Source organism: Phyllostomus discolor, chromosome 4 (assembly GCF_004126475.2).
Source record: "Phyllostomus discolor isolate MPI-MPIP mPhyDis1 chromosome 4, mPhyDis1.pri.v3, whole genome shotgun sequence".
Taxonomy (NCBI): Eukaryota; Metazoa; Chordata; class Mammalia; order Chiroptera; family Phyllostomidae; genus Phyllostomus; species Phyllostomus discolor.
In genome coordinates, this window is record NC_040906.2 from 138,696,833 (window position 1) to 138,720,077 (window position 23,245).

General features: G+C 39.7%; 2 protein-coding genes across 3 annotated transcripts in view; one reads left to right on the forward strand and one right to left on the reverse strand.

Moving 5' to 3' along the window:
• Positions 1 to 12,307, forward strand: part of MTO1 (mitochondrial tRNA translation optimization 1) — a 28,273-nt gene extending 15,966 nt beyond the window's left edge. Inside the window, exons 10-13 of one of the 2 annotated variants that reach the window (XR_004902801.1) lie at positions 1,348 to 1,466; positions 4,231 to 4,391; positions 6,308 to 7,530; positions 12,198 to 12,307. Coding sequence is in view for 1 of the 2 variants with exons in the window: in XM_028510413.2 (XP_028366214.1) it covers positions 1,348 to 1,466; positions 4,231 to 4,391; positions 6,308 to 6,469 (442 nt within the window). In the remaining variant the exon portion in view is untranslated. Of the gene's footprint in view, positions 1 to 1,347; positions 1,467 to 4,230; positions 4,392 to 6,307; positions 8,806 to 12,197 lie in introns of those variants that run through there. The other variant, XM_028510413.2, reaches the window with a different exon arrangement.
• A 4,472-nt stretch (positions 12,308 to 16,779) lies between these two features.
• EEF1A1 (eukaryotic translation elongation factor 1 alpha 1) lies at positions 16,780 to 22,852 on the reverse strand. Its single transcript, XM_028510525.2, has 8 exons — positions 22,623 to 22,852; positions 21,482 to 21,659; positions 21,028 to 21,207; positions 20,631 to 20,927; positions 20,398 to 20,548; positions 20,047 to 20,303; positions 19,724 to 19,958; positions 16,780 to 19,638 (listed from the first exon to the last, which is right to left on the reverse strand). The coding sequence occupies exons 2-8, from the start codon at positions 21,623 to 21,625 to the stop codon at positions 19,514 to 19,516; spliced, it is 1,389 nt and encodes a 462-aa protein (XP_028366326.1). The 5' UTR covers positions 21,626 to 21,659; positions 22,623 to 22,852; the 3' UTR covers positions 16,780 to 19,513.
• Positions 22,853 to 23,245: the final 393 nt, after the last annotated feature.

Consider the following 23,245-nt stretch of genomic DNA (forward strand, 5'->3'; position numbering starts at 1 on the left):
ATATTTTGATTACAGTTGGCATTCACTATATAAAACTAAAAAAAAATAGAAAGTTGGTAAAATACTTTGATTGTTTTTATTATATGTATGCTAGGCTCTGTGCTAAGCACTGACAAGATGAACCAGACTTTTAACCAGACTTTTAGCCATTTTAACCAGAGAGATACACAGGTGCATGTGCACACTCATTTCCTGTCAGGATCATACGGAAACCCACTGATATGTTAATTAGCCCAGAAATTCTCTTGTTTTCTAGTGAAGTACAAGAACTTGTCCTTTCTGTGCCAGATCTCTGTACTCTGGGGCTTATGCTTGATTCAAAGCTTGTCTTGAAGTTTGGACCTAGAGCAGCTCCAAGCCTTGTAAACAAATGATTTGCTATTTTTTTCTTTTTTAAAATAAGTCAGATGGTCAAGGGCTTTTCTTCAAGGTCTCCATCCGCTAGATTCCAAGGTAACTCTTTTCCTGGTCAGTCATTAGGAGGTATGTTCCTCTATGTTCTGTAATTCTTGAAATTGACCACTATTACCCTTTTGGAGCTTAGGGTCCTGTGATTTCAGTAAAGCTTATCTGATGAGACCTCTGTAGTTAGTTGTCAAGTTCCTTGTGGGGAGAGAATTTCTGGCCTTTCTTGGAGCCAGCTTTCTGAGGAATAGATGAATCAGACATCTGCAAAGGGTGGGAATGTGTGACTGTGATAACAGAATAAGCTAGAAAGAAGGTTGGTAGGAGGCCTGGAAAGACTTGGCACCCCTAGGTGGGCAGATCTGACTTTCTGTTGACTTGATAGTTAATTGGTTTAATTGGTTTTGGGTGGAGAGAATTTCTCAAAAAGACAATGTATTAAAAGAAGGAAATATCAAAGTAAATAAAAATAAAATGAATTCAGGCAGCTAATTTATCAGTGAGGCCTGTGAGAACCAAACAAAAAGAGAGGGAAATGGCAGAATATTTTGTAGTCTTGGAGCAAGCAGAACTCCTTCAGCTGCTTCCTAGCACACACAAGGATGACTCATTAACAGAACATGGGCTTAAATGGCCATGGATTAGATGTAAATTCTTATGGAATTCAATGAAACCCTTGTTATCAGAGGATATTCTGTACTTCCAAGAAAGGACAACCTTTACCAGCAACTCATTTCTCATGATAAAGGACGAGAGTTGGGGAGAATCACACCCATCTTACTGAGGTTCTCCTGTGTTGTAGATGCTGCTGCATTTGTTCACTGTACTTGGAAAAAATCAGCTATTGTTTATTCTGAGATTATTATTTCCAAGAAATTCTGTTTTTAATCTGTTTTACGTGATATGGACCCCTATGTTAATGAAAAGTTTGTGTATTTGCAGAGCTCTAGATGTTCTGAAGTATGAGGAAGTTGACATGGAGTTATTGGCCAAGGCTATTCCAGAGCCCTTGAAGAAGTACACTGAATGTAGAGAGCTAGCCGAAAGACTGAAAATAGAAGGTAGAAAATGCATTTTTTTACCTAAGATGCCTATATATTCTCTTTACCATTTGTACAAATTATGAATGGACAGCAGATCCATTAAGAGGTCTGTTTTGAGAGGAGCCATCATGACCACAGGCCAACATAGACTTATACTCTGTGCTAAGTGTGTTCCCAGGCTAGGAGCGTTGCCACCCACGGGAGCTCCATAGGCATGCTGCATCCCAGGCTCTACCCCAGACAGACTGAGTGAACATCTGCATTTTAACAAGATGCCCAGGTGTTAGGTGTGCACATTTCAAGTTTAGGAACTGCTACTGTAAAGTGCTCCTTTAAAAAAAACTTATTTTTTTAACTTCCTTTTACGGTTTCCCTATAAAATGTTCTAATAATGGGAAAAATAATACTGTTTGGCTTTCACAAGAATGGAATACTCTACCACTAGCAAATACTTATTTTGCATCAGGAGAGAAATGCAGAGTCTACCCTGTATTTTGCAGCACATGGTACACTCCCACACACTCTGGGTCAGTGTATTGACCACCAAAGCCACAGGTGACTTTTGTAGTTTTACTGCATTTTCTAAAAGTTTTTCATTATAAAAATGCCAAACATAAAAATATTGAGAATAAGATCATTTTCTGTATTTTGATAGAGGATGTGTTTTCCTGGAGTGGAAAATTATGCAGAGCAAAAGTCAGGGAACAGAATGAGATGGGTTAGAACAGTAAGAAAAGTTGGATGATGATGTGCTGTTTAAACAGGAAAGGACATTAAGCTCCTTGGGGCCCAGTGGAGGTGGTAAGAATGCTATATTACTTCCAGCAGTGGCATTTTCTATCAGTTCCAGAGAGGTCTATCACCCTGCCATGCTTTGGCTGCATTTATGAGATGACCCAAATGGTGCCTGCCATCCCACCGTGCAAGTTAACGAAAGTTGAGTAACAAACGGAAACCCACCTAAACCCTAGAATCACTCTTTCCAATGGCCAGACACTAGTAAGACACTAATGTGTAAGAAGTAATGTTGACCTTTTATTTCAGTATCATGATTTCTTTATTAAATAAAAATTACTTTATTGAACATGTAGGCTCTTAGCACCTGGGAAAGGTGATTAAATTCCATGTTTTAAACTTGGTTTGTAATTTAATTTGTACAATAAATCACCAGGTTCAGGTCAGAATAATCCAGAATAATTATCTTTAACTTGTTTGTAGATAAAGATGCTAATTTATATCCATGGTTTAAAAGAAACCACACTAGGTTATAATGTAACACATACCAGTAGTTTTCAAATCACTTCTCAAACCCTCCACTGGACAATTTTCTAGAAGGCAGAAATCAATTTCAGATTCTTTGTATTATCTCTCATGTTTTGCTCTATGCATACTCAAAAGATTACATAAATGCACTTTTAACACACACACATTTTATATCCTCATTTATATTCTGTGATCCCCTGCTGAGTTTATTCATGGGTCATAAAATTGTATTACAGTTACAATTCATTGTGCTAAATTGTTATATCACGATGTTGGTTGTATTAAGCCCTTTCCATGCATTATTTCATTTCATACTTACGACTGTCCTGTGAAAGATAGGTGTTAGTAGCAGTACAAATAAGTGGTAACTTGCCCAAGAACACACGACTGGTGGGTGGCAGAGCTGGGATTTGAACCTAGCTTGTCTGACCGTAAGGCCTGTGCACCTCACAACTACCCTTTGTTGCCATAACAATCATGAGAAGCTATCGTGGTGAGCCCTTAAAATTTCTAGATAAAGAAACTAAGGCCCAGAAGAACAATGACATGCCCATAGTCAGAAGATTATTCATTCATTGGTAGCACCAGGCTCAGGGCTGAGATTTCCTAGCTGCCATTCAAGTGATAGAGACAGGTGCTACCACAACCAGCCTTCTTGAACAGGTCAGAACGATCACCTCAATTTAGGTTTTAAAGTAGGTTTTGAATTAATTTTTCTAAGAAAAGAATGCTTTAATTACAAAATAATGGCTGAATTATCTTTCTAACTTCTGAATAAAACCTTAGTCAATTATTTAATAATTACTTGCATTATGTATTATCATCTAAGAAGCTTTAAATTTTTTAAATTGTAGCTTATATGTTCATAATTCAGAAAACCTTTTTCTTTTTTTTTTTAAAGCATGTGAACCATCCAATCTTTTTTTTTTTAAGATTATATTTATTTATTTTTAGAGAGGGAAGGAAGGAAGGGAGGGGGAGAGAGAGAGAGAGAGAGAGAGAGAGAGAGAGAAACATCAATGTGTAGTTGCTGGGGGCCGTGGCCTGCAACCCAGGCATGTGCCCTGACTGGGAATCGAACCTGCAACACTTTGGTTCTCAGCCCGCACTCAATCCACTGAGCTATGCCAGCCAGGGCAGAAAACCTTTTTCTCGAAGAAACATCTGATCTTTAGAACTTAAAATTCAAACCCACAGACTATTAGGGGATGCTCCACCAAAATGAGCACTCAAAAGGAATGCATTTTCTTTTCTTACTGTTAATTTTCCAAATCTTGGAAATGGAAAGGACAGGCAGCATGCTACAGTTAATATGTAAGCCACACCCTCTCTTTCTTTCAGCTTCAGTTTCCTCATCTGAGAAAGGGAACCCATCCCCGACCTATGTCATGGTGTTGAGATTAGTGTTGAAGGAGATAATGATGTTTGCAAAAGCTTTTTGTAAATTGTAAGAAGCTATAAAAATGTAAGTTGTTGATATATTCTGAGTATCATAACATAAATTAATTTTGTTCACCAGCCACTTATGAATCAGTATTGTTCCATCAGCAACAAGAAATAAAGAACATCCAGCGAGATGAAGCTCTCCAGCTGCCAAAAGACCTAGATTATTTGACTCTCAGGGGTGTGTCTTTGTCCTCTGAAGTTCGAGAGAAGCTGCATTTCAGTCGCCCGCAGACGGTAAGGAAACAGGCAGTGGGTAGGACCAGGTTATAAACTAAGAGCCAGTGCTTTAGTTTTTTAAATCTGCAGTTACTGTGGCCATGTAATTAATGTGTTATTTCATCACAACAAACTTAACCTCTTATTTTCGGAATCTCTTTCTATGACAGATGTCAGTATATTTTTATGAGAGATGAAAAAGCTTAGTGTAAGTAAATAACCAGAAGTCAAGAATTCGGTGTTTATAATTTGGTGGTTTTCAAATCACTATTTGGATCCCTGTCTAGAGTTTGATAGTGTGGCCTTGGGAGCTACTAGAAGAAAGAGGGGAACCAAAGAGTCCCCCCATGCTTTAACCTAAGTGTGTGTGTGTGTGTGTGTGTGTGCATATGTGTTTGTGCACATGCGTGAACACATTTGTAAGCAGTGTGCAGTGTGAACTTCTAATAAAATAGCTAAAGACTGATAGGCTGTATGTATTGAATCTAAGATGTACATTTCAACATCTCTGAAACTGATTTGTACCTTAAAAATTGGTGGTGCCTCATTGTTTAATGAACAGTGGTTTTGTTTATTAGCAGTAGTTCATAAAATAAATGAGCATTTAACAAAAATATGGTTTGTAAAAATTTCTTTTAATGATTTTTAAAGGGAGGAGTGATTTCATCATATAATATGTTGTTCTTAGGAGTGGTCATTGTGGAGACCAGGCAAACAAACCTTAAACTTTATGACTCCATGCATCATGCTCATCTTGGGTTACGTTTTCATGGATCATCATAGGCTGCATGGTCCAGGGTTATGGCCAATAGCCAAATAGACCATTTACATTAATTAAAATTAAATAAAATTTAAAATTCAACTCTTCAGTCATACTAAACCCATTTCAGGAGGTAAGTAGTCCCATGTGGCTAGTGGTTACCATGTTCAACCATGCAAATGTTACAGAAAATTTCCATCATCACAGAAAATTCAGTAGGATGGCACTGGTCATCTAGTTCACAATCTCTCATCCACAGTTCTAAAATACAAAAACCTCTGATGAATGTCTGCTGCAGACTCATTTGTGGTGAAACTGACCTGAAGTGGTATGTGGCTATTTAGTCCTTATGCCACTTACAGTTAATATTCATGTATTTCATTGTAAAAATACAACACAGAAATATTAACATTAATTATATGGTGCTGCCCAACACACTGCTGGGGAGGTTACATTAGGGTTTTGTTTTGTTTTTTTTTTAGAGTTTATTTATTTATGTTTGGAGAGAGGAGAAAGGAGAGAGAAAGAGAGGGAGAGAAACATCAATGTGAGAGAGAAAAATGGATCAGTTGCTTCTCATATACACCCGAACCAGGGACTGAACCTGCAACCCAGGCATGTGTCCTGACTGGGGATCAAACAGGCAACCTTTCACTTTGCTGGACAGCACCCAAGCAACTGAGCCACACTGGTCAGGGCTTTTTTTTTTTAAGATTTTATTTATTTTTCTAGAGAGAGGGGAAGGGAAGGAGAAAGAGAGGGAGAGAAACATCAGTGTGTGGTTGCCTCTCACGTGCCCCCCCCCACTGAGGACCTGGCCTGCAACCCAGGCATGTGCCCTGACTGGAAATCGAACCAGCAACTCTTTGGTTCATAGGCCCGTGCTCAATCCACTGACCAAGGGCACATTATTTTAATAAAAAGAAAAAGTAGGCTCTAACATCTGTTATGTGATCTTGGACAAGTCATTTTAATTTCTCTAAGCCCCAATTTTCCTATTTTTTTAAATGAAGATATTAATAACAATCACATTTTCTTTGTGGAGTTATTTTGAAAATGCATATAGGATAGTAGTTTTGAAAAAATTTATCAACTATAATATACAAATTGTTACTGGGAGGAAAATGCTGACATAACTCACATTATGTTTCTTTTTGGGGCTTTCGTTGTCTAGATCGGGGCCGCTAGTCGCATCCCCGGAGTGACACCTGCCGCCGTCATCAATCTGCTCAGATTTGTGAGGACCGCTCAGCAGAGACCGGTGGCCGCGACTGAGTCACCCAAAACTGGACAATGCTTATGTGATACAGAGAAACTCGAAGAGCAACAGTTATAGCTTTCTTTTCAAGGAAAACCTTTAGTTAATATAAGTGTATAGATAGGTGATAAATATTTCTATATAGCACCTGTTAAAATAACCTTATTAGTTATTATAGCTTTGTCATTAATTTATGAAGAAGACAGATTATCATTGTGCTTTTTGTATATCTGAAAAAATAAACTCTTAATTTATACTCTTTCTCCTAGGTGGTCTAATACAATGAAGCTATTAATATAAGTTTGTGCAAAGTTCATTAAAGAGAGATATAGTGGACCTACAACTAAAGCTGAGAAAAATGTTTGCAATTTGCCCCTTCATAAAGACTTTGTCCATTAAATGTACCAAATTAAAAGTCTTATCTTTCAGTTTGTTTTGAAAGTTAGCAGTCTTCTGCTTGTTTATGCTAGATTAGGAGGCGATTTCAGAGCCTTTGAATTTTTAGGGGTAAAAATTTGAAACTATACAAAAGTATGCAGGGTCATTCAGCTAATTTCCAGTATTGGAATCTGGAGGGTGAAAGTTGACTTCTAAAATTTATATACGTCTATAGGAAATCCTTGCCAGTAATTGTCTTTGAACTAATGAATGTTCATTAATTTGTGTAGAATAGGACTGGAAATCATCATAGTTTCCTGTCATCCACAATGTGGAAAATTTCTTGGTAACATGGTTAAGGCAGAATAAAATAAAGGAAGGGAGAGTAAAGTAAAGGTAGCTATTTTATATCATACAGTATTTTTTTATGAAACTGTCATGGCCATGATTTCTTAACATTGAAGACAGATCTTTAACAATTGGTGACTAGTGTTTCTGTGTTTTGAAGTCAGGACTGACAGAGAAATCAGGACGATGCTGGCTTTCCTCTTCCTCCCCAGGACTTGATATGTAGACACAGGGTTAGGGTGGGATGACCAGCTGAGCCCGTCCTTTGGCTGGCTCCTTACACAGCTCGGCCTTTCTGGAGAAACTACAGGATGAACACAGCCTAGTGGGCCAGAAGGCCCTGCTCGTCCCTGTAAATGCCCACTCAGATCTCCCATCAGCCTAGAAACGCTGTCAGCTTCAGGCCAAAGCAGGTAACTGAGTTCTGAGAACCCAGAAGTCACTTTGGCTATACCTCTAAGTGTTAAGCCTGATTATGAGTTAAGGGAGCCAGGTATCTTGCTGTAATTGTATATGGCCACTTGGATAGTGCTCTATTTTCATGGATTTGTTCCATCTAACTTTAGCCTTTGCATAAAGCAGTCAAGTTCAGTAGCAAGTAAAAAGTACTAGTAATGCTGGATTATTTAGCAGTGATGAATTCCTTTTGACACTTGATGTAGTAATTTCAAAAAGTAACTTTTAGTTAACAGAATTAGTTATCTGGGCAGAATCCTTACTGCAGAGATGATAATGATTACAATAATGCATTGTATTTTTTCTGTAATTTTTTTTTATTGTTCAATTACAGTTGTCCCCATTTCCCCCCGCCCCCCATTACTCTCTCCTGCTCTACTCACCACCCTGCATTGTATTTTTTTAAAGAAGTTAGATGGTAATTGGTTAGCACTAGAAAGGAAACCACTGTGTTTGAACATGTTTTTCTGATTAAATACAAGAGTGAAAGCAGTGAATGGAGTGCGCATCGAATGGAATATAACAAAAATTTATTTTGAGGAAATAGAAAGTTCCTAAATGTTTTCACAGGTTCTTGACAGCTGCAGTTTGGGGCTAGTGACACTACAAATCTAAAGAAATTTATGTTTTGTAATGCAGTTGCATTACAACAGTAACTCTGAAAAATGTTCATTGAGCCCTGACTGGTGTGGTTCAGTAGATTGAGTGCCAGCCTGCAAATCAAAGGGTTGCTGGTTCGATGAACATGGCTGGGTTGCAGGCCAGGTCTCCAGTAGCGGGCGTGTGAGAGGCAACCACACATTGATGTTTCTTTCCCTCTCTTTCTCCCTCCCCCTCTCTCTCAAAATAAAAATAAATAAAATCTTTTCAAAAAAAGAAAAGTGTTCAATGAAAAACATTGTTATATGTTCTGACAGTTAGGATATGAAACCTCTTTAAGTCTACAATTTAAAATAACATGTTAACTTACACAAAATTACCTGACTTGAAAGAATATATAGAAACAGTCCACCTTCCAGTGCTGCTGACCAGAGTACTACAGACTGGGTGCCCTAGGCAAAAGCTAAGAATGCAGCCTCAGGCCAGTCACTTCATAGAAAAACCCCAACAGTGACAGTACTCAGCCTCCAACTGAAGAGACCACACTTGTGATTTCCTCTACCCACCACAGACCGCATTGCCTAGTAGTTATAAAATCTAGGACTAAAGTTCATTTCAACAGAAACACCAAATAAAAAGGAAATGGCTAGGAAACAGCATTTGTGAAGTTACTGGGGGAGGGAGGGGGAATGAAGATTGGGACCTATGCTGAATTAAACCATCACGGCCTTGAATTACAAAGTTCCCTTATAGCCAAGGGTTTGGATTTTAGTACTAATTGTTTAAAAATATTTTGTCATTTTTGAGTTTCAACCTACATTGAAATGGCCATGAGTTCCACTTCAGAAATACAAACTTGGAGAAGAATGCCCTGTCTAAGTAAGAGAAGTGGTCAGAAATACCAGGAAAGCTACCAAAAGTGATAGAGGTTCCTTTGGGGCTGGCAGAGCTGCTTATGCTGGAAGGCACACAGTCTAGATAAACTGCTCCCTGTAGGCTCACTCCTCACAGTACTTCTAAAGTTGCATTCCACCTTAATTTTTAATACCTCTCTTACCTTAACTACATAACGAGATACAAGCTTCTTGAATGTAGACAATGCCATACTTGTAGACATTTCGGACGTACTTTTTGAGAGAATGAACAAATATTACTAAATATAAGAGATGGCAAAAGTAAAACAGCTGAATAAACAATAAAAATATGACACAGATACTAAGAACTACATACTTTTCTGTCTGCCCTTTTTCTCCATAGCTCTTCCATCTTCACACTACAGCTTCATTTCCTCCCTATCTTCATACACTGTCCCTGCTTTCCAAAGCTCCTAATATAATAGTAGAGCTTAGTTTTATGATATTTATATATTTAATTCTATTTTACTTAAGCAGATTTTTAGTATTTCCTAACTTAAAAGCCAGATGAATGATGCAACAGAGTAAAAAGACAATTCATGGAATGGAAGAAAATATTTGCAAATCATATACCTGACAAGTGGTTACTGTTTAGGATATATAAAAGACTCCTACAACTCAACCAAAATAACAAAAAAAAAAAATTTAAAAAGTGGGCAGAGTGAAGAGCCATTTCTCCACAGAAATTATTTAAATGGCCAATAACCACATGAAAAGATGCTTAACAATTGCTAGTCATTAGGAAAATGCCAATCAAAACAACAGTGAGATGCCATCTCACCCCTATGAGGATGGTTATTATCAAACAGTAAATAACGAGTGTTGGCAAGGCTGTGGAAAAATTGGAACCATTATGTACTATTGGTGGAAATGTAAAATGGTACAGCAGCTATATGAAACAGTATGACAGTTGCCTCAAAAATCAGAATTACCATATGATCCAACAATTCCACTCCTAGGTATATACTCAAAATGACTCAAATCAGGCTCCTGAAGACCCTTGAACAGGGCCATGTTCATAGCAGCATTATTCACAATAGCCAAAAGGTGGGAGCAAAGTAAGTGTCCAACGACAGATGCATGGATTAAGAAAATACATAAATAAAATGGAGTATTTTTCAGTCTTTCACAGGAGGGGAATTCTGATACATTGCAATAGGGATGAGCTTGGAGGACATTTTGCTAAGTGAAATAAGGCAGTCACAAAAGGACAAATATTGGGTGATTTCATTTATATGAGGTACCTGCAGTATCTAGTGTAGAAGAGTGCTTGCCAGGAGTTGAGGGGAGGAAGGAATAGGGACTTTACTACTCAGTGGGTACACAGTTTGGTTTTACAAGGTGATAAGTGCTCTGGAGGAGGACAGTGCTGATGGTGGCACAACAATGTGCCTGTGCTTGATGCCATTCTATGCTTAAAAATGGTTAAGCTGGTAAGTTTTATGTTGTGTGTGTGTTACCACAAATATTTTAAAGTCAAATGAATTAATTTGTGTATATATAACAAGGCTCCAAAACCCATTTGGCTTATTTATTGATAATTTATCCACCTCTTATTTCAAAAAATGTAGTGGAGACATTTTAAAGAAAACAGAACAATTCAAAATTAAAGATCAGCTGAGTAAAAGACATATTATACTTAAATATCAAATTCTAACTAAGAGCTGCCCTGACTGGTGTGGTTCAGTTGGTTGGACATCATCCCACAACCCGAAGCGTTGCCAGTTCGATTCCTGGTCGGGGTGTGTCAGTCATGGAGCTATAGCCAATGTTTCTCTTCTCTCCTTTCCCCACTCTCTCTAAAAATAAATAAATATTTATGTATTCTTAAGTAAATATTATATTATAAATATGTATTTAATATTTTTATACATATATTAAAGAGAGAGTGGGGAAAGGAGGCAGAAAGGAGGTAGGGAAACATCAATGTGAGAGAGAAACATTGATCAGTTGCCTCTAGTACGAGCTCCACCAGGGACTGAACCCACAACCCAGGCATAGGCCCTGACTGGGAATCAAACTGGTGACCTTTCACTTTGCAAGATGATAAATAAATAAATTTAAAATAAAATAAAAATTCTAGCTGAGAGCTTCCTGGGTGTGATACAGTTCTGTCTCATCAAGCAGACCAGGAAAAAACTTTTTCCTATTACTAAAATCTAAAAGAAACATATCACACAATCCCTTAGGGAAAATAGTGCTTTTAGTAGTGATTTTATAAAAGATGAAAGTAGCTACTACTGTTTGCTATGTACCAGATAAGAAGAAATTGCTTTACGTGCATTATTGCTCTAAACCTCATGATTAAACTATTCCCCTTCTAGAGACAAAGGAAACAAGATTTGGAGATACTAAGTAACTTCCTATGATAAACACTGCTAGTTGTCTTCCCAGTACCAATGTCTGTCCACTGGCCTTTGCCTTGCCAAAAGAACCAGGATTTTGTCTGCTCCTTCCTGAAGCCCAGGAGCTAAATCTGTCTTTAAATCAGTCTTGGTCATTGCAGTCTTCCCAGAGTTTGGTCTAGGCCTGAGACTGGTGGAAACTGACCCAGTGAATTGTAAAGGGGGTCCTCTGGGTGGCTTCTTTGCCATTAAAAAGGGCACCTCTCTCTTTCAGGTGATGAAAATGTTCTGAAATTACATTGTGGTGATGGTTGCACTTTTCTGTGAATATACTATACACCATTTAATGGTACACTTTCAAAAGGTGAATTTTCTCGTATGATGTATATCAATAAGCTGTTACTGATATTAAAAACAAAACTAAAGGGATGTATGATTAGCAAGCCTTTGAGCAATGATTCTTAAATCTGATTGGATATCAGAATTCCCAATAGTGCTTATTAAAGTAGATGGCAAAGCATTATTGCAAGTGATTCTGATTCAGTTGGCCCCAAAAGGTCTTGGCATCTGTGTTTAACAAGCTCCATAGGTTATTCTGATGCCCAGCCAACTGTGAGAACCACTAGCTTGCCTCAATAAATATCCATTGTTTCAGCTGCTTTTGGCAGAAGCTAAATTGCAATTAATTTTACAGTGTGTTCTGGCTCAGGAACCTAGAAAATCAATACTGTATGTGTGGAAAACTGAACTTGCGTTCTATTACAGAAATTCAAGTCCAATGAAAAGCCACTCCACATTCCAATGAACAAACCAGATTTTTTAAAAATGTTAAGCTTTAGGCCACTTGAATGCCTGCCTGGACAAGTATACACCAATGTGTAAGTATTATTCTCTGAAACTTGTTTCAGTAATTTATATATGCATTTTATTTCACCAATTTTAAGATGCATATATTTCCATATATTTTCATCTCTAAATTGGTGTATGCCCTATAACCATGTCCTAGTATCTTACAGTTATAACTGGTGGCATTTGTGACTTCCAATTGCAAGCATCTTAGATGCAATGAAATAGTGTGTATTTATGCTGTATTGCAATAGAAAATATATTTCTTGCTGTGAATCCTAGTAAAAAATGTTTGAAAAAGGTAAATCTGATTGAATAGAACTATTGTCTGATGGGAAAACTCCAATACATGAGGATTCTTTTACATCAGTGTATTCCTCAAAATAAGAATTTTTTTAAAGCATTTAAAAACAAATCCTATTTATATCTTCCTAGGCTGCAGTTCGGTTAAGTGATATGATTAAAGTGTAATTGCAAGTTACTGTTGAGCATGAGTCTCAAGTATTCTAACCTTACACCTTCCTGCCTCTTTCAGTGGGTTTTTTCCTCCTAAGGGCCAGAGGTGCTCCACTGGATTAAAAGTTTCTTCGTCCCTTCTAAGTAATTTAGAAATTTGTTTCTCCTGGTTTAGCTGTCAGTTCCCATTCCCACCCTTTGTAGACTATTTCATGCTAAATAGTCTACAAACTATTTATGGAATTGTTGTGCTTAATGAGCCATTATAATACTCAATCTAATGTAAGTGTTATCCCAGAGCTTAGAGACTATGGGGAATGTAGAGGGTGAATTTCCCTTTGAATAGCATCCTCTGCCAACTTAAAATACTCTTTGTATACTTGGAGACAATAGTACATCTGTAGTGTTGGGTGGGGCAAAAAACTGTTTTTTCAATCCAATGCCTTGTAATGAATTCATTTTTAGTCTTTACTTATGTTGGTTGCTCTTTGGATTCTCTTAGACACCCTTTTAAAATATGGACATTCCAAATTTAAAACAACATGTTAAGAAACATAAACACACACTGCCTAAATTTAAAAGGAAACATTGCTAGACTATACTATATTTAATACAAGACCAGACTGTTTGTGTGTGTGTGTGCACATTTCAAGCAATGAAAGGAAATATTGAATTTTCTGTATTTTCTATTTTACAAAGAACAACCTCAATGTGGGGCCATTTAACAGACTTCAGAGACAGGTATCACAGCTTTGAAGGACAACACTAATGAGAAGCTACATACTATGAGAAAATGAACTCCAAAACACGTATTCCGTAACTTCAATATTAAGACTTGCTATGAGAAAATGTTCTCTGTATCCAACCATAACTGAATAAAAACCCCTTTATTTCTCAGGAGATATTTAACTGAATTTTTGGCTCTCTGCAGAATCCTGTAGGAGGTGCAACAGAAATCCAAAGGGTCAATCAAGAAGGCACGGCAATAGCACTCCGGCCAGGTGGCTCGGTTGGGACGTTGTCCCATACACCAAAAGGTTGAGGGTTTGATCCCCAGTTAGGGTACATACCTAGGTTGTAGGTGTTTGATCCTTGGACAGGGCACAGACACGAAGCATCTGACTGATGTTTCTCTCTCTCTCCTTCAAGTCAGTAAACATATCCTTGGTTGAGGATTAAAAAAAGGGCAAGGAAGAGGAGAGGAGGGAGAGGAGAAGAAAGTATGACAACAACTAAAGTGAGGGACTGCAGGTCAAGGCTGTCCCAGGCCCTTCCTTTTTGGCAATGATATAGCTGCACACCTTCCACCTCAATGGCTAGGGCCCAGGCCTCAGCAAATGTTGCAGATTCTCTCACCAGAAGGCCGAGAACCACTTCCTTAAGCTCCAGACAGCACTGGAACTTGACTTGCTTATGTGGCAACACTACAGTTTATTACAACACCAACTAGGATACTCCCTCAATCACATGATTTTACTGAAAATTTAACCAAGTGGACTATTTAACATTTTTTCTTTTGATATTAGCCATCTGTCCTTTGACCTCTGGAAACCACACTTGCAGAATCATACTGTCTTCTGTCAGCTTTTGCTGCTAGTTATGCTCATTAAAATAAACAAAACCACCTACTTTTGCCCTGGCTGGTGTGGCTCAGTGGATTGAGCACTAGCCTGTGAACCAAAGGGTCACTGGTTCAATTCCCAGTCCAGGGCACATGCCTGAGATGTGGGCCAGGTCACCAGTAGGGGGAGCATGATAGGCAACCACACATTGGTATTTCTCTCCCTCTCTTTCTCCCTCCATTCCCCTCTCTAAAAATAAATAAATAAAATCTTTAAAACAAAACTACAGTAGGAACTCAAAGTGACTAAGAGGTATTGATTGATGTTAATTAAATCAGTGGTTCTGTTAGAAAAGAGAATGCAATTGTTCATTTATCCTAGAGAATAGCCTAGGCATAATAATTGTAAGCTACTAGCAGTCAGATTTAAATAAATATCAAGAAAAAATTTCTCTATACCTCAGTCTGTAATACGGGTACCATACTTGCCCCTCTGTAAAGATTGTGAGGATTTAATGAGTTAATCAAGCAAAGATTTCAATGAACATATTCAAAGTTGATTTGAGTGGGTTAGATTAAAAGGCTTTTAGATTTTCTTAGATTTTTCTGATTCTATTGTCATATAGTTATGAGGCCAAGTTAAGCCTCATATATTGAGATGTCTAAGAAGTAATGCAGTGTTTTCAAATTATCCAATTCAATAACTCCTACTTATCCTCCAGGTTTCAGCTATTCCTGACATATACCTTCTCTAGCCAATTCAAATTATTTCTCTTTTACTCCTCCCTCTCGTAGCATCCTTCTTTTCCTTCATAACATTGTCATAGCTTTTCCTTGTCCTGCAGAATCTCAGTGTAGCACTCATTTAGTCAAATTAGTTTTCTTTGTTAAAAAATTAATCATAGCAAAATTAAATTTAAAACCTCTCTTAAAAACTAATCTATTACTAATGACTCAGCCACTTTGAAAAGCAGTTTGGCAGTTTCTTATAAAGGTAAGGCATATACTTGCCATATGACCGAGCAATCCCATACCCAGGTGTTTAACATAAGTTAAACGAAAACCTATAGTCAAACACAAATCTATATATGAACATTTATTTGTAATCATCCAAATCTGGAAGTGACCAAATATCCCTTGGCTGGGAAAGAATAAACAATCTTACATCTTTTTCAAAAGAACAGATTATTGATATACTCAAAATAGACATATGAAAAGAATCATGCTAAGTGAAAGAAACCAGACTTAAAAAGCTATATACACTATTTGAATTCACGTATATAACATTGGTGCAAGGACAAAACTACATGGACTGAAAGTAGATCAGTGGTTAGCAAGGATTATGGGAGAGGATCAGTGTTGACTACAGAGAGAGACACAGGGAGTTTCAGGAACCTGGAGTGCCGTGAATTCTGTAGACATGTCAAAACTTGCATAACTGTATATTTTAAAAGGGTGACTTTTAGTGTACATAAGTACCTTAATAAGAAAGTGGGAAAAACTTTTAAATATTTGCTTATTTGGTAGGTTTTCTAATATTCTTTTTCTTAAGGTATAATTATTGTTTCATCAATTCAGCATTCTCTTTGTTGTCATGATGTCTGTCCCATGGATATCAAACTGAGCTCTCAACACTTACAGACCCAGGGGTCTACTAGAAGCAGTCCAAGGTAGATGGCAATGTTCCTTCTACTTATTTCACTGATTTCTGCTGGTAACTACTGGAGTACAACATAAACCTCTATTTCGAAAATAAAAATAACTTCTCTATGGACCCTCTTGGAGATTTGTTGGATTGAGTCAACAACCTTTCAAGAGCCATGTAGCAGCTTCCTAACAAAGTTAATACATTTTTCTCTTCTACTGACTGAGCAAGTAATGTATTTGCAATAGTTATGCTTCAATTCTAGTTTAACTAACCAGGGAAGTTCCCAGAGACCTAAAAATAATGGAGATTAGTGACTTTGATGCTACCTGGGAGAGAGAAAACCTATGGGTTTGTAAGTGAAAAAGGCAGTCATGAAAAGTAAAACCAGATCAGGGAAGAAAACTGTAGGTAGGTAAACAGAAAAAAAGGGAAAATGTCTTACTTCTTCCTCCTCTCTCATCTAAAGCAGCATGCTCTCCTTCCATATTGTTTGCTCCCTTCAGGATATGGGTCATAGCTCCAGAATGTAACTTTCTCAACTGATTGCATTTATCTGCAGCATTTCATTATGACAAACCAGCATTTGATTAGCAATTTAAAACATGTGAGGCCATCTTGATAAACATAAAATTCTCACTCTTTTTTCTAGTTTCCCATTTCAGGAATTGTGAATGCTATGGTCAGGAAAAGCTTCATTTGGTGAGTTGGGTGCTCAACTCAGTAGAAAAGGTATATAATTTTTAGTGAAAATAAAATCCATAGTCCTGGTAATATTCTTAAAGATTTTTATACCCTATACTTAAATTACTGAAAAATTTAGAGCTCTGCACCACTCATTTGTACAGTTAATAGCCTTTATTGGGCAGAACCAGAACTCAAAAAAACAAATGAATTTATGTTCTTGAGAAAACTGCTTCTGCAGTGCCCACCTTACTGCTACACCAGACCTTAGTCAACCTCCTATTTAGCAATGTAACCATTGACCCTTTCCTGCGAAATTATGGTCAATTTACATTTTGCCTAAAGGAAACTTTTAAATACCAAATATTCAAGATACTAAGGCGATTTTAGGTGTTTCTTAATGCTATGGGAGAGCTGTTAGCTGTAGATAATCTGATCAGAGCCAGGGATATTTAAGTCAGAACCTCTAAATGAAGTTTTTTGGAATCACCACAGGAAGACAGAAATGCTAAGTCACTACAACCCCAAGGTAATGTTGGCAAAGTAATAACCGCATGCATTCCTTATTGTAAAAGCAACAAGACTGGGTTAAATGTTAGTAGTTCAGTATAAATTGTCAATACTAGTCTGGGTTCTTGATCAATAACTGAGTTCTTGATGTACCTGAGATATGGGAAGTGAATCGATAGGGTTAACTACAGAAAAGGTGAGGGTATAATTGTGTTCTGAAATGACCAAAACTTCGCTATTTTGCACTGCCTATTGAAGGGCACAGAATAAAAAGTTTTTAAAAAATCAGACATGCCCTACAGATAATCTGTGCTTAACTCCTCACTCAACCAGGTTGCCTTTCCAATTTTTTTTCATATTCTAAAGCCACACCGGTGTTCCTGGGAACAAATCTCAGTAAGATTCTGAGACCTTTACAGCTATTATAGCATGTGGGCAATTTAAAATGTAAAACTGGTTTTCAGCCCAGCTGGTGTTAGCTCAGTGGATTGAGCCCAGGCTGCAAACCAAAGGGGTGCCAGTTTGATTCCCAATCAGGTCCCCAGTGAGGTCCATGTGACAGGCAACCAGATATTTCTCTCCCTTTCCCTTTCTAAAGAAAACCTTTAAAAGTGGTTTTAATGCACCAGTTTGTTCTGGTTTTATGAAGCCACTCTAGTAGTTCCTTTTTAATCAATTAAAACTCAAAGAAATGCCGTTAGGTTTAAGAACTCAGTAAAGCAAAACAATCCATGAAATATAAAACAATTTGTAGTGACTGACCACCAGTAGGTGGTGCAATTAACTTACATGTAAGAGTTGTGAAGATGCATGTATCTAGGTAAACTCACTTCCTGGACTCTCCTTGCCATCCTTCCTATTCTCTGCAGTTAGACATTGATGTGGGAGATTGGACAGTAGACCCTACGCTAGTCGGGCTTACAAGTGTGTTAAATTTGCTTTTCTATCAGTCACCTGCTTTTTAAAACTTATCACTGTAAATATGCAACATAGTTGTAAAACCCTAAGGGGTAGAGTTGCCTCATGTAACAAGTCTTTTAATACTCTTTACACGTCATCAACGTTTCAGCTAGTAGTTTCTAAAGACATTTCAAATTGTAATCAACTTGAAAATTAACAGGATCCATCCTCACATAACCTTAACCACGTAACATAGATGTGATTTTGCCACTTTCAACTGGGTATATATCCTAATTTCAGACTTTTGGAATGCCTCGTGCCCTAACACTATCAAATGCAAGACTTTTACTGACAGCTGTCACACCCAAGTAAACATTCTAGTAACAAATGACACCTATCTTCCCCTGTAACCAATCATTGCATGCAACTTACTAAATTTTATCCTTTAAGTGTTCACTTTTGGTGTCCAACAAATTTTAGCAACTTTGTTAACTTTGAATGGTGTAATGTTCAAGTGGCACCAAGCAAAATTTCCAAACTAGGTCCTTCCCCCTCATTTACACTAATTTGCCACTCCACCTCTTTAAACTCTAGGTTTAGCCTCCATGTGGCAATGTTGCTTTATCCAACTTATTGAAAGTGGACACTTTCATAAGTATTTAAAGTGACAAAACACACTCAACTTCCAGTATCATTTATTTTTTCCTAGAATCTAGATACAATTAACTGTAGCAAGACAGTGCTCAATACTAGTTAAACCTCATTTTAAGTTCTTTAAACTAGCTCATCATCTGTAAACGTGAATTCACATTTCAGTAAAAATGGAAACTCGATTTGACATTAACAAAATTTACTTGATGTTAACTACAAAACTTTTATATGAAACACATGTGGACTTACTATACCAGAATTTGGCCTTTATAAACTAGCTTACACGTAAACAGTTACTTTATCCTAACCTATTTAGTGTTGCACCAGAGCCCCTCCCACAGCTTTTACTACTTAAAACAGATTCCTTCCCCCAGGACAAGGCGAAAAAGTTCCCACCCAGGAAAGAAAAACCCTAACAGATTTATCCAATTCTGAATCATCAGCAAATATAACACCAGAAATAGGTTATGGGGTACTTTTAACCTAAATAACATAAAAAGAAAATTACAGTGTTGACTGAAAGAACACACAGGTTTCTCATTAAACTTTGTTTTAATGGGTCTCAAAATTCTGTGACAGATTTTGGTCAAGTTGTTTCCATTAAAAAGTACTGATTTTTAAAAACTAATAACTTAAAAACTGCCACACACACAAAAAAACCGAATGGTCCACAAAACATTCTCCTTTCCTTCTGAAGGTTTTACGATGCATTGTAATCATTAACCAGTCCTTTACTATTAAACTTAAGTGGCCAATTGAGACAAACAGTTCTGAGACCGTTCTTCCACCACTGATTAAGACTGGGGTGGCAGGTGTTGGGGGTAATATTCATTTAGCCTTCTGAGCTTTCTGGGCAGACTTGGTGACTTTGCCAGCTCCAGCTGCCTTCTTGTCCACTGCTTTGATGACACCAACAGCAACTGTCTGCCTCATGTCACGAACAGCAAAGCGGCCTATTAAAACAAATTGTGTGTCATTAGAAACATTTGGTGCAGGCACAAAAATTTCACTTAAAACCTCTGAATATATCATCCTTACCCAGAGGAGGATAGTCAGAGAAGCTCTCAACACACATGGGCTTGCCAGGAACCATGTCAACAATGGCAGCATCGCCAGATTTCAAAAACTTTGGGCCATCTTCCAGCTTTTTCCCAGAGCGACGATCAATCTTTTCCTTCAGCTCAGCAAATTTGCAAGCAATATGAGCTGTGTGACAATCCAGAACGGGTGCATATCCAGCACTGATTTGGCCTGGATGGTTGAGGATAATCACCTTGGGAAAAAAGGTTTGTGTTTAGTGAGTCTCAAAACAGTTCAAGATCTGTGAGGAAGTTAAAAACAGGGCATTTCTTAAGTGTTACCTGAGCTGTGAAGCCAGCAGCTTCCATTGGTGGGTCATTTTTGCTGTCACCAGCCACATTGCCACGACGAACATCTTTGACAGACACGTTCTTGACGTTGAAGCCCACATTGTCCCCAGGAAGAGCTTCACTCAAAGCTTCATGGTGCATTTCAACAGACTTTACTTCAGTTGTAACATTGACTGGAGCAAAGGTGACCACCATGCCAGGTTTGAGAACACCAGTTTCCACTCGGCCCACAGGGACAGTACCAATGCCTAAAAAAATGTTTAGGCCGTAGCGATAAATACCTCTGAAGGAATTGCAGCCACCCATAAAAAAGTTACAGTCTGATAACAATGTTCAACTTACCACCAATTTTGTAGACATCCTGGAGAGGCAGACGCAGGGGCTTATCAGTTGGACGAGTTGGTGGCAGGATGCAATCCAGAGCTTCAAGCAGTGTGGTTCCACTGGCACTGCCATCTTTCCGGGTGACTTTCCATCCCTTGAACCAAGGCATCTAAAACACAAGAATGTCAATCACTGTTACTTGCAATTCTGCACCACCACCAGGGCTCTTTTCAAAAAATTAAGTCACTTACATTAGCACTTGGTTCCAGCATGTTGTCGCCATTCCAACCAGAAATTGGCACAAATGCTACTGTGTCAGGGTTGTAGCCAATCTTCTTAATGTAGGTGCTGACTTCTTTAACAATTTCCTCGTATCTCTTCTGGCTGTAGGGTGGCTCAGTGGAATCCATTTTGTTAACACCAACAATCAGCTGTTTCACACCCAGCGTGTAAGCCAGAAGGGCATGCTCACGGGTCTGCCCATTCTTGGAGATACCTGCTTCAAACTCACCAACACCAGCAGCAACGATCAGGACAGCACAGTCAGCCTTTCAAAAAAAAAAACAAGGCCATATCCTACTAAATGAATGCTCTTCAAAACAGTAAGACCAACGTATAAAGAATGTCCCAAGATTAATCTCTACGAACCTGAGACGTCCCCGTAATCATGTTCTTGATAAAGTCTCTGTGTCCTGGGGCATCAATGATGGTCACGTAATATTTGCTGGTTTCGAATTTCCACAGGGAGATATCAATGGTGATACCACGCTCACGTTCAGCTTTCAGTTTATCCAAGACCCAGGCATACTTGAAGGAGCCCTTTCCCATCTGTTAGAATTAGAATGGTTACTTAGTAACTAAGACTCACTCCCCACTCCAACTTGAAATTCCTTACCCCCACTAAGCAGAAATGCTTGATTCCAATGCTAAACCTAGTGGCTTTACTTTAAATTCTCAGAACAGTTACAGAGCAAAAGGATTCTACGCAAACATCAACTTGTAAGTTAACCAGTATGACATGCAGGTACACCGGAGGCTTTTGGGAAATGAGCACTTAAAGTGAGTCTATCAGGAAATACATCATCTTCCCTACTGTACCTACCTCAGCAGCCTCCTTCTCAAATTTTTCGATGGTTCTTTTGTCAATCCCACCACATTTGTAGATCAGATGGCCAGTAGTGGTAGACTTGCCGGAATCTACATGTCCAATAACCACAATGTTGATGTGCGTCTTTTCCTTTCCCATTTTGGCTTTGATTTAGTGGTGGTTTTCTCGACACCTAAATTGGGAAAAAACCAACTTTCAAACCAAGGCCCCACAGACTCGTGAACCAGTCTCGATGCAAATCAAAGGGCAAATTCCAAGGAGAATTATATCCAATGCCAAACTGGCCCAACTCTCGTCTCCACCCACCAAGTGTGGGGAAACTCCATCGCCTAAGTCCCCTCCCCCTACCCAAAAAGCTCCGCTCCCCAGGCCGTGATTAGACAACCCAGCGCCAGGACGGCGCCCGGCACACAGCGGGGTCACAGGAAACAGGAGGACGGGGGAAAAGCCCTTTTCCTTTGTGCGGATGACTCACCCGCCCGCCCCGAGCCGCCGCGTCCTCCATTTTGAGTTCCCTGCACAGGGCCGGCGAGCGGCCATCTTTCCGCGCATGCAACTGGTGCCGAGCGGGCGGGCTGGCCTCGCTGCCGGGGTGGGGCAACAGGCCCAGGGCCGCGCGCGCTGAGCCCCGGAGCCGCCCGGCCACTCCCGGGACTCTCCCGGTCCGACTCGGGCGCCCCACACCTCGCCGGACATGTGCGTCCGGCCCAGGACCCCGCCGCCGCCCTCCTCTCCTCGCGGTGGCCCACTCGCCGACAACCCGACGAACACTTAACTGCCCACGCTGCGGTGATCCCGACCAACCTCGGCTAAACTATACCGGCGGAAAAAATAAAACCGTAGGTGCTTTTTAAGAAAGTCAGATGGGCCGAGACTTCAGGGCAAACGAGGAGATGCGGGGGAAATCGCACGCGGCGGCGGGCAAGGCGCGCAAGCCAGGCCTCAACCCAAGCACGAGGCTCAGAGGGCGCCTGGAAAAAGCGCAAGGCCTCGAACTCTCCCACTCACTTACAACCCGAAATTCGGGGTCGAGAACAGCGCAAAGTGGCTCAGTGTCCCGGCGGGAGGGGAAGGCACGCGAGGGCCGCCGGCCGTAATAGGAGGCCAGGCCGCGGAAGCCACGCCCGGTACTCACCTGTATTCTGGCGGCAAACCCGTTGCGAAAAAGAACGTTCAGGGGGACTACGGCACTTATATACGGCTCTCCCCCACCCTCGGGGAAGTGGGTGGAGCCAGCACACGACACGACTTTCCCAGCTTACCCCGCGCCACCTCCACCGGGCACCCGTTCAATCTCCGTCCCCTCCCCCCACTGTTCGGGGACTGTGGGTGATGTGCAGTAAGCCCACTGAAGAGCACACGTCGCCTCGCGCATGCTCCTGTCGACCCCGATGACGAGAGCAAGGGGTGGGGGGCGGGACGAATGATCCCTGGATTCTAGGTTACTGAGAGTTTACCGACGGTCCCTGGGATTCCCCAGGGCACAGGCGAGTTTTCCTTTTGTATGAATTACTTTCAGCAGCAGCTGGGGGGTGGGGTGACGAGGAGACGGTGGGGTTGGGATACCCAGAATCTTTCCTCTACCGTTTCTAGCTTAACTGCAAATTGACCTCGTGATTGGGGTATCCCATCATCCTGCAATACACCTTCCGTCTTCACCTTTGTCCTCTCGCAGGTCCCGGACAAACCTCTAGAACTGCTTCCCCTGCTAGCCGCGCCAGCACCGGGGGCGGGCTCCTCCCCACCCCTTAGCCCTCG